General features: G+C 40.2%; 3 protein-coding genes across 3 annotated transcripts in view; 2 read left to right on the top strand and 1 right to left on the bottom strand.

Annotated features, from left to right (window-relative positions):
• The window catches only part of TMEM231 (transmembrane protein 231), a 231,719-nt gene that overhangs the window by 60,624 nt on the left and 159,082 nt on the right, over positions 1–12,013 (top strand). The gene's annotated exons all lie outside the window — the stretch shown is intronic.
• LOC131395952 (tigger transposable element-derived protein 1) lies at positions 1,860–3,521 on the bottom strand. The gene has a single exon (XM_058527718.1). The coding sequence runs from the start codon at positions 3,519–3,521 to the stop codon at positions 1,860–1,862; it is 1,662 nt and encodes a 553-aa protein (XP_058383701.1).
• Positions 4,162–12,013, top strand: part of CFDP1 (craniofacial development protein 1) — a 125,582-nt gene continuing 117,730 nt past the window's right edge. Inside the window, exons 1-2 of the mRNA XM_058528300.1 lie at positions 4,162–4,312; positions 11,851–11,968. Coding sequence (XP_058384283.1) covers positions 4,249–4,312; positions 11,851–11,968 — 182 coding nt within the window. The 5' untranslated portion in view covers positions 4,162–4,248. The remainder of the gene's footprint in view (positions 4,313–11,850; positions 11,969–12,013) is intronic.

Below are 12,013 nucleotides of genomic sequence, written 5' to 3'. Positions count from 1 at the left end.
AGAAAGTGAAACATACCCCACAGAATATGAGGAAATATTTTCAAGTCATATATTTTATGAGACTGGTATTTACAATATATAAAGAACTCTTACAACTCAATTGGGCACAAATTACCCAAATTAAAAATGGGCAAATGGGCCAGCCCAGTGGCGTAGTGGTTAAGTTTGCGTGCTCCACTTCTGGCGGCCCGGGGTTCACAGGTTCAGATCCTGGGCACGGACCGATGCACTGCTTGTCAAGCCATGCTGTGACAGGCGTCCCACATAAAGTAGAGGAAGATGGGCACGGATGTTAGCCTAGGGCCAATCTTCCTCAGGAAAAAAGAGGAGGATTAACAACAGTTGTTAGCTCAGGGCCAATCTTCCTCACAAACAAACAAAAAAAATGGCAAAGGATTTGAATAGACATTTCTCCAAATATAAAGACATGAAAAGATGCTCAGCATCATTAGTCATCAGGGAAATGCGGATCAAAACTACAATGAAATGCCACTTCACGCCCACTAGGATGGCTATAATCAAAAAGACATAGTGTTGGCAAGGGTGTGGAGAAACTGGAACCTTCACACATTGCTGGCAAGAACACAAAATGGTGCAGCCGCTTTGGAAAACAATTTGGCAGTTCCTCAAAAGGTAAAGCACAGAGTTGCTATACAATCAAGCAATTCCACAGGCATGTACCTAAGAGAAATGGACTTTGAAAACGTGCTAAGTGAAAGAAGACAGTCACAAAAGACCAAATACTGTATAATTCCATTTATATGAAATGTCCAGAACAGGCAAATCAATAGAAACAGAAAGATTCGCCTCGCAGAGGCTGGGGACTGGGGAGAAATGGGGAGTGACTACTGAGGGGTAAGGGCTTTTTTTCTGGAGTGATGAAATGTTCCAAAACTGATTGTGGTGATGGTTGCACAAGTCTGTGAATATACCAAAACTATTGAATCAATGGGTAAATTTTATGATGTGTGAATTATGTTTCAATCATGCTGTTTTAAAAAGTTTGCTGGCATAGAGCCACTGTAATGTCCTTTTAATCACAGACATGTTTCCTCTATTTCTTGATTTAGATAACTCTAGGACTGGGTGACACCGACCCAGTCTAGTCCAGAATGTCAATAAGGAGCAATTATCAGCTGAAAAAACCCTAAACGTGAACAAATAGGATGTTAGTTGTCGATGTCTCATCTGCATTTGCTTCTGGTTACTGCCTCCCATAATTTGATTATAATTAAACAAAAATTTTTAATCTGATAAAGATTATATATGGTTTTACTTCCATATGGATTAACTTGAAGGAAGGATTCAAGTGGATGATGTCTGAACTCTACAGTCAATTCTTGTTGTTCACAGTAGTTACGTGAGTCTCTGTTCACAACATCTTTGTCAACTGATCAGTATATAACCTTGTTTTATGTGCATTTCTGTTCAAAGACAACTTACTTAATGGATCTTTCTTACAAATAATTACATGCAGTATTTCTTTATAAGGAAACAAAATTTCAGTGACAGCATTTCTGTGTAACCTACTCTACAATACTGAGATTGTGCTACTTTCTTTCCCTCAGTCATACACACAGAGTACCCATATATAGTATGTACAGTAAACACACAGTATAACATATTATACAATATGCACATACAATAAACACAGTACCGTGAACACATACTCTATACTGTACAGTAATGCAAATAAAGTCCTGAAAAAATTAAAGATTAAGTGTTTAAAGTTTTATAAAAACATTAACTAAAATCTTACTGTTGATGGAGCTGCAGGATGTGTGATGGCAGTGTATAGTGTGGTTAAATCTCTCAACCTTGGCTTGCCCCAGGAAAACCAAGAGAGGGGTGGGTGGAACTTACTCCGCAGATGGCATGTCGGCATCTGGCAGTTCAACTTTAGGAGTTTGGCTCTCATGACTTGTTGATGGAGCCAGCAATTTTCCCTCCCAAACTGGCTGGAAAAATTGGGTCAGCCTTGTTTGCTTGGCTTTTTGCCTCAAATCTCTAAGCATCTCGGCATAAGGGGCAAACGCAGTGGAGGTTAGCCGCTTAAATTTGAGGCTGCGATCAAGCATAGGGTCACACTCTTCCATATCATTGAAAATTTTTTCCAAGGCAGAATTCCATTCTGATATTTTGGCCACTGTAAGAGGGACAATTCTTGGAGTCTTAGGCTGACTTTCATCCCCGTCTTCGTCATTGCTGACTCGAATGCCGTGTTTTGCCATCTCGTCCAGGTCTTCATTGGTGGGTTCTACTGTCTTCTCTGCCAAAATTTCCTCCACGTCATCTTCTTTCATGTCGTCAAAGCCTTCTCCACTTATTTGCCATGCGATGTGCATTATGTTTTTGACACTGTTCTTTATACTTTCTGTAACACTTTCAAAGCCTTCGAAATTTTCCACACAGTCTGGCCAAACACTTTTCCAACAGTTATTGATAGTAGCCTGCTTGATGCTATCCCAGGCTGTGCCAACATAATCAATAACGTTGCGTATAGTGACTGACTTCCAATAATCCATCATGGTGGTGTCCTTGTTGGCCTTGAGGGCCTCCAAAGCCTTGCTATAAAGCTCCCTGGTATAGTGAGCCTTGAACGCTTTTATTATGCCCAGATCCAGGGGTTGAATGAGAGACGTAGTGTTCGGAGGCAGGAAAAGAACTTCTACGTCGGGGTGGGCATTTTTGAGTTCTTCACAGCAATGGACTGGGGCATTATCCAAAATTAATAAAACCTTGAAGGCAAGGTTTCTGCCCTGGAGATAGCATTCGACTTCTGGTATGAAGCAGTTGTGGAGCCAGTCGGACGTCATCCACGCTTTTTTGTTCCACCTCCAATGGACTGGCATATGGTTCACGCTTTTCCCTTTAAGCGCTTGTGGATTTTGGGCTCTGTAGACCATTAGAGGTTTGCACTTAAAGTCGCCCTTGGCATTGGCGCACAATAGCAAGGTTGCATAGTCTTGGAATGACTTAAAGCCAGGGGCTTCGGAGGCCATTTGCGTTACATAGGTTCGTTTGCCAACGTCCTTGTAAAATAAGCCAGTCTCGTCGGCGTTGAAAACCTGCTCTGCCACGTATCCCTTTTCCTCTATAACACTTAACAAGTGTTTTTTAAATTCTTCCGCGGCCTCCTGATCTGCAGAACTTGCCTCACTTGCAAGTTTAACATTTTTCACACCATATCGCTTTTTGAAACGCGCAAGCCAGCCGGCACTAGCCGAGAAGGGTTTAACATTTTTCTGACCCCGGGTAACGTGACCATAAATTTCTTTGGCTTTCAGCCTCACAACAATGCTGTCCACCACACCTTTTTGATCGGTTGTCATCTCATGAATCCACAAATTTAGCCGCTTCTCCATCTTTTCCATAGCTTCCTCACGCACTATAGACGTTACTTTAGCACTTTCCGGAGCAGCCTCGCGTACAGATCTGCGAATTTCCTTTTCCTTTTTCTTGATGTACCGGATGGTTGATTCATTAACATTGAACTCACGGCCAACAGCACTACAACTCATGCCTGAACGAAGCTTATCTAACACACGTATTTTCTCCATAAGGCACATCACAGCCTTCTTGCGCTTAGGAACACTAGGCAGCACTTCAGCACTACACTTGGCGGTCATTTTAAACAGCGAAATCACCAAAGAAACCCCACAAAAATGCAAAAAACGTGGCACTGTATAGACTGCGAAAATGACACTTATTTACAATATTAAAGTTGAAGCAATAAAGCGGATCGTCTGCCCTGTTCAACCTCAGCTGGTACAACGCACGCTGAATGACTCAAATTTTCACCTTTTGCGCATGTCCGCGAATAACCCCAGAAAGCACCGCGAATACCGATTTTGGGGTTACAATAAATTTTAGCAAGTAAGCGAATTCGAAAATACCAACCCGTGAATAATGAGGGTCAACTGTATTCCCAGAGACAATTTTGTTTTTTTTTGGTAATTGTTTAAGCACATTCACTAAAGCTAAGCGGCTTGGTAGCGCTGAAGACTACAAGTTCCAGCATGCACCGCTTCAGCACAGAGCCCATGTCCGTCATCGGCCACAGTAGCTTCAGGCCCGAGGCATTGGCCCGGAAATGTCGCGTTTCGATTACGTAGTACCTCTGCGCATGTGTACACCCTGCGGGGCCGCCCCAGCCGCTGCCGCCCCCCAATGGTCTCTCTCTAGACCTTTGCAGTTGGGGGCACCCGCTTCGGTTCTGTGGTTCGGCCGACCCCGCGCGGCAACGACATGGAGGAATTCGACTCTGAAGACTTCTCCACCTCGGAGGAGGACGAGGACTACGTGCCGTCGGGTGAGCGATTCCGTGTGAGACGGGAGGCGGCTGGCCCCGCCCCGCGCTCACGTGAGGCGCGCTCGGCCTGGCGTGCGGCGGCGCGGGTCTCCACAGTTTCGGCCCCGCAGGTCCCGGAGACCCCGTAGGCCCCGTACCCCCCGTACCGGCGCCCGCCTGCCCGCGCCGTTTCCGTGGCCCGGGTGGTGTGCACGGTGACGTCTCGTGCGTCCGCTCCGGGCGGTCTGGCTTCGGCCTCCGCCCCCTCCCGGAGCGCGGGAACCGGCACGTGGACACAGCCCGGCCTCTCGCCGTGGTCGGTGGTCCCCTAACCACACCGACGCTGAAATCTTCTGAAAGGCAGTCTGGGCGTTGGAAGTTATCGGCAGACCTTCAGTCCCCAGGGAATGGCGAGCTAGCATCACGTCTAAGATGGATCTGACCACTTCGTGCCCTTAAAAGGGGTCTGGTTGTTAGAAAGTTCACGTGATGATGTCTTTTGCTTCTTTGCAACGTGTATACCTATTACCATCTTCTCAGAACTTTTTTATTTTCATGTATTGGCATCTCAAACCAAGCGAGGCCAAAATCTTGTCACCCAAACCTATCCCTTCCTCCATCTTGCGCCTTTCCCCAGACTTGCCATCTCGTTGAAAGTATCTACCCATACAATCGTTCAGGTAAAAAGCAAAAACACCCGAGGAGTTATCCTTACTTTCTTTTGGTCCAACCGATCAATAAGTTCTGTTGTGTCCACGTGTAAAATCAGTTTCGCGCCAATCTCACTGCTGCTGAACTACCATTATCCTTTACTAGGATTCGCCATAGGTTCCCAGCTGGTTTCCTTGATTCCGTTCTTGTCCACCAACACGGGTCTTAACGGAAACGGCCAGAGTGATCATTTGAAAACTTGCTTTCATTTTCATCAAAGTTATGCATGCACATACTTAAAAATAGTCAAATATTTCTAAAAGGCTTGTTTTGAAACCAGGTAGTTCCCTTCATCCCTCATCCCTATGGGTCCTCCCCAGCAGCAAAATTTTTCCACTTTTAAAAAAAATTGGTATTTCCGTTGTCTGTTGACTTAACCCATGCGTAGTATGTCTTTATTTTAATACCCACTTACCTCATTCCCCGCCAGCACACACACCCTTCCACCTTCAGGCCCTCTCCAACTTCCCAGCCTGCCATTGTTCCTATGTCCAGTTTTGGCTAGATCAGTGTTCAGTGTTTACTTTTTCCTAATGACTGTGTGAACCCCATGTTCACCGCTGAACCACGTGATATATATACTGCGATTGCTCTTCCTGCACCACTTGTTTTCTCCGGAGTTGATGATTGCCATTTTATTGTTGTTGCTTAGTTTATATACTTACCACTCATTTGACCCTAAACTCTCAGAATTGTCTAAATCACCTCCCAAGATACTTAGATTCTTTAGGTAATCTTTCACTTTCATCTTGAAGTCCATCTTTGCCTTCTGAGCTGCTCCGGTTTGGCCTGATTGTACCAGTTTTAAACCTAGGATCTTCCATCATCATCACCACTGTGGGTGTTTCCTGTATCTTCCTTCTTTGTTGGATTCCCTGTTTCTTGGGTCCCATGTTGTCTTCTTTCTTGGTGCAGTCCACCAAAATGAGAGTAAATCCTCAGATAACTTCTTGAGGAAGGATGCGTGGTAGAAACATTTTTCTGAGACTTTGAATGTCTAACATGTGACCCTCAGGCATGCTTGATAATTTGTATAGAATTCTGTGTTGTATAATAATAATTCTAGGTTCTGTAGTAATAATTTTCCATCCAGATTTTAAAAGTTTTGCTCCGTTACTTTCTAGCTTCCAGTGTTTCTATTAAGAAGCCTGTTCTATTCCTGATTTGTGTTCATTTATGTGAAATCTGTTTGTCTCTGAAAGCTGATAAAATCTCTTTGTTCCTGATATTTTCTGATATTTCGCAATGATATACCTTAGTATGAGTCTCTTTTCATCCATTGTGCTGGGCCTTCTGGGACTTTTTTTTTTTTTTTGGACAATTTTCTTCATTTTCTGTTTTATTTTTCTGGAATCCTCATTATGCGTATATTGAATCTTGTATTAGACCTGCTGAACTGGTCCTCTAATTTTTATTCTTTCTTGTTTTCTAACCCTTTGACTTTTTTCCACTTTATGGGAAATTTTCAATATGTTATCTTCCATCTCTTGTATTGAGTTTTTTTCTCCTTTCATATTTTTAATTTTGAATAACTTGTTCTTTGAATATTTCTTTTTTATAGCATCAAGTTTTTGTTTCATAGGTGCAGTATGTCTTGCTCTGTGGATATTAATAATACTTAAAATTTTTTAAATTTCAACTTAAATACAGTAAATTTCACTCTTTTCAGTGTACTGTTCTGTGAGTTTTGACAAATGCTTAGTTATGTAACCACTGCCAGAATTAACAGTTTCAAGGCTACTCCCAGCCATCCCCCCAAAAAACATAGATCATGTTGTCTGTGGATAGTAACAGTTTTATTTCTTCTTTTTCAATAGATAAACCTTTTATTTCTTTTGCTTGCCTTATTGTACTTGATATGACTTCCAGTATGGTATTGAATAGGAGTGGTGAAGAGTGGACATCCTCGCCTTGTGCCCAATTTTAAGGGGAAAGCATCAATGTTTCACCATTTAGTATAATGTTAGCTATAGGTTTTTCACAGATGCCTCTTGTGTGCGTGTGTTTTAAGCACTTTATTTGACTAACTCATTACTAATTCAATCACCTGACGCTACCAGATATGTGGTATTGTACTCTCCATTTTACACATGAAGAAACTGAGGCACCCAGAGTCACCCAGCTAGATAGTAGCTGAGCTGCTATTTGAACTCTGGCCCTCTGCATATACTGCCTCTCACAGATGCCTTTTATCAGGTTAAAGAAGTTCCCTGTAATTCCTGATTTGCTGAGAGGTGAATTTTGTCAAATGCTTTTTCTCCATCTATTGATTATGTGTGGTTTTTCTTCTTTTGTCTGTTAATGTGGTGAATTACAGTGATTGATTTTTAAATTTTGAGCAGCCTTTTATTTCTGGGATAAAAATCACTTGGTCATGATGTATTGTTCTTTTTACACATTGCTGAGTTTGGTTTGCTAATATTTTTTTGAGGATTTTTGCATCTGTGTTTATGAGGGATGTTGGACTGCAGTTTTCTTATAATTTCCTTGTCTGGTTTTAGTATCAAATAATGCTAGCCTCATAAAACGAGGAAACAGTCTGTTTCCTCCAAGGTGATTTTATTCACCTGTATGTTTGTTTGGGCTTTATTATGTTAGACGCCTTTTCAGATGTTCTGTGATTCTTAGTTGTCTGGCTCATATTTAAGCATGGAGGACTAAAAACGTGATGTAAGCTCTGAGTCTTTGGACACGATTTGTTCATTTTGTGCTTCATTGTCTATAGGGATGTTATTCTGCTGCTTATTCTTTTTTTTTTCTCATAGTGACTGCATGGAATTTGATCTTTTTTTTTTTTGCTTGTTTTGTGTAATGTGAAATTTGCTTATCTCTTATCAATGAGATTGAGCATCTTTTTACATGTTTAACATCCAGAGCCATGTACATCTCCTTCTCTGAACTGTATGTAACATTTGCCCATTTTTATGATGAAAAATAACTATATTATTACAAAAGTAGTGCATGAGCTTTGTAGAAAATTAGAAAATGCAGACAATTAAACATAAAAAAGAGAATCATTACATTCCTACCAACCAGAGATTATCAGTATTAATCCTTTAGTGAATACCCACTCTGATCTTTCTCTACACCTGGGTGTAGATATCTGTATTTTTCCCCAACCTGAAATCATACTTTTTCGTGTTACTTTGTAATCTACTCTTTTCAATGAACAGTCTCTCCCTATCCATTTCAGTAAACTTACAACTCATCTAATATACAAGCCATATTCAGATTTTTCCAATTGATCCAAAAATAGTTATAGCTTATTTTTCCAAATCACAATTGAGTTCAGGACTACACATATATATAATCTAGCTGTTCCATCTCTTAAATGTATTATAATCTAGCACACTCCCCTTTCTCTAATGACATTGATTTGCTTAAGAGATCAGGCTGTATGTCCTGCAGAATGTCTCACCTTCTGGATTTGTTTGGTTGCTCCCTCATGGTATTGTTTTAGGTTGTTCCTTTGTCCCTTGCATTTTCTGTAAATTGGGTTCAAATAAAATATTTTTTGGCTAGAACACATTATAGATGACTTGTGTGTTTCATAATACATAACATCAGAAGACACATGATAACTGATTGGTTTCTGTAGTTGTGACTACTGGATCAAGATGATAATCTGAAGCCTTTATCGTGTAATTGTTTTGGAACTGGAAAGTATTCTGTGTGGCAGTATACTTAATGGTTAAAACTTAAGTTTTGTTTTGTTTTGTTTAACATTACTTGATAATCCTTGCCTAAATTACTACTATCAGAGTGTGAGAAGTGATGTTTTTATAATTCTTGGTTCTTCCACATTTATTAGTTGATGTTCTTCTGTAAAGTATAGCTTTTCCTCATCAATTGGGGCAGGATAAATGTTTAATTCATTTCCCTTAATTACCAATTTTCAAAATGGGGAGTAATTTTAATAGTAGCCTAAAATGGTACAAATTATTTTTTCTTCCTTTTTTCTTTTTCCTGAGTGTTATAAAGGGTTCACAGATTTTTATCCATTCAATGTGTTTTAGTCCGCTAACAGTTATTGTTTTTAATGCTCAAGTCATCACTTTTGGCTACTAGGACTTCTTTCAAGCTGAATCATATGTCCTTTTAACGTGACCCATTATTCTTTTTTTTTTTTTTTTTTTGACCCATTATTGTTAATAACTTCCCTGCTTTCAGCCACAGCAAAATGTCCCAATTTAACCTTGTAAAGCTTTCCTTCCCTCAGACCTGAGATTAGCTGGGTTTTTTTCAGGGAGCCCTTTTAGTGATGAATCATATCAAAGAATGTGATCTGAACTTTAAAGAAATGCTTGTTGCTACTAGAGTGACATTGGTTCTGTGCTATTTCAGTGAACAGACTAGAAAATATCTTTAAAGAGAGTTGGAGATCATATTGATATTTTTAATTCAGTTTTAACATTTGTTTTCACTTAATTTCTCTGATTTTATAATTGTGTGTCATTTGTCTTATTCTGAAGATCTGGTTTCCTTACATGATTAACATAATTACTTACTTGCTTTAACCTATAATGTAAAGGAAATAGTTTCAGAATACCAACATTGATGTTACTACAAAGAATAGAACTTTTTTTGTCTTTAGAATGTGTCTTGCTAAGGATGTACAGTCAAAAAACTGTATTTCTAAAGTCCTTGGAATAAATCCTTTCTTTGTGGGTTATGTTATTATTTGAGCATACAGTTATGTTTATTTATTTATTCAAACTGTTCTTAATTTAAAGGGTTTTCAAAATTCTATAGAAAGATAAACACAGAACTCTTGCTTCCACTTCTCCCTACTCCACCCTGTTCTACACTGACCCTTATAGATAGCTATTTCCATTACTGTTTTATTTATCCTTCCAGTATTGCCTTTTGCAAATATAAACATGTACAGTGCAGCTAACTACCCACCATTGTGGTTTATGTCTTAAAAGTTCTTTTGCTGTAGTGATTTTACTGGGTTTCAGGAGGAAGCAAAATTACTTGTGTGTTCAAACTGCCTTCTTAACCTGGAACTCACTCCTCTCTTCATGAAACACTTTTTACTTATCCTTGGTGTATGGATACCAAGCTTCTTTCTGTTTTATAACCCTTATATTTACTGTTCTCTCAGCCTCGAATACTTATTCTCCGGATTTTCACATGGCTGGCTGCTTCTCAGCATCTTTGTTTTTCTTTTTTCCTAATCTCTGCTATCATATTTGTAGTTTTCAAGAGTTTGGGTTTTTTTTTTAAGTTTTTATTTTCTTTTCTCCCCCAAATTCTCTTTCTTCTGAATTCCTTGCTGCTTGTTTTCAGTCTTGCCTTTCATATTAGAGGCTTTCCTCAAGTGTTTGGTGGTCCCCGGTTCGTTGTGAGTGAAATATTTAAAAACTGATTGTATGTACAGGAATATTCAAAACAGCACTGTTTGTAATGACCCAAACTGGAAACAACCTAAACGTCCATCAGCAGAAGAATGGATAGATAAATTGTGCTATAGTCATACAATGAATTACTATTTTGGGATGAGAATGAATAAACTACAGCTAATTGCAACAATATGGGTGACTTGCACAACCAGAATGTTGAGTGAAAGAAGCCAGACACAAAAAAGTACACGCTGAAGCCTTCTGTTTATTTAAGGCTAAAAAACAGGCAAAACTAATTTATGCATTAAAAGTCAGGATAGTGGTTACCTTTGGGATGGGTGCAGTAGCTAGTGACTGGAAGGGGGCACAAGGGGCCTTCTAGAATGCTGGTTGTGTTCTGCTTCTTGACCTGGGTCCTGGTTATACAAGTGTGTTCACTTTGTGTAATTTCATTGAGCTGTGATTAGATTTGTGTGCTTTTTGGTATGTGTGATATACTTCGAATAAAAGTTTATATGAAGCTGGGGGGCCGGCCCCGTGGCTTAGCGGTTGAGTGCGCGCGCTCCGCTGCTGGCGGCCCTGGTTCAGATCCCGGGCGCACACGGACGCACCGCCTCTCCGGCCATGCTGAGGCTGCGTCCCACATACAGCAACTAGAAGGATGTGCAACTATGACATACAGCTGTCTGCTGGGGCTTTGGGGGGAAAAAAGGAGGAGGATTGGCAATAGGTGTTAGCTCAGAGCCGGTCTTCCTCAGCAAAAAGAGGAGGATTGGCATGAATGTTAGCTCAGGGCTGATCTCCCTCACAAAAAAAAAGAAAAAAAAAAAGTTTATATGAAGTAAAAAAGAAAAAAGTTAGTTGATTCTCCATGTGTTCAGGATTTATTGACTGGTGCCCACAGAGTGTGGTCAGACTGGGCATCCAGGCAACATTCTTTTGTTGGGGACCCTTGAATTTCAGTGTCTGAGGATGGGAAATAGATTTGTTTGTTCTTTCTGCTATGTCTAACTGGACGTCTGTAGGCCTCTTTCTAAATCTTTTATTCACAAGACAAGGTATCTTTTGCTTCCTTTTGAAAGATATCCAAGATGAGGTGGGAACATCAGTTTCTTCTTTGCAAAGTACAGTAGTAGTATTGGAATTTTTATTCATTCACTGAATAAATCCAAAGACAAACAGGATCCATGACCTCATGGTGTGTAGAACATAGCAGAAATTGCAAACATTAAGTATAAGGGGAATTAATTATGGTGGAAAACATAGACTGCCAGGGAAGCCTAGAATTCAGGAACTTAACCTACTCTTCAGAGACAGAGAAGACTTTGCTAAGGAAGTGATAATTTAGTTAGGTGAAGGAAGAATAGAGGAAAGTACTAGACTTTTTTCATGATGAAGATGTCTCATCTTGATGTGAAAACCTTTATTCATAATGAAAATGTCTCATCTTGATGTGAAAATCTTTATTCCTGCCTGTCTGACCACCCTATTATGTGATTCCAGGTGGAGAGTATAGTGAAGATGATGTAAATGAATTAGTGAAGGAAGATGAAGTGGATGGTGAAGAGCAGACACAGAAAACCAAAGGGAAAAAAAGAAAGGCTCAGAGCATTCCGGCCAGGTGATGCTGCCCTCAAGGCCCTTAGAAGTCAGGGGGTGTTGTCAC

Source organism: Diceros bicornis, chromosome 32 (assembly GCF_020826845.1).
Source record: "Diceros bicornis minor isolate mBicDic1 chromosome 32, mDicBic1.mat.cur, whole genome shotgun sequence".
Taxonomy (NCBI): Eukaryota; Metazoa; Chordata; class Mammalia; order Perissodactyla; family Rhinocerotidae; genus Diceros; species Diceros bicornis.
Note: the sequence above shows the minus strand (reverse complement) of the source record. Positions and strands in the feature narration are given on the sequence as shown.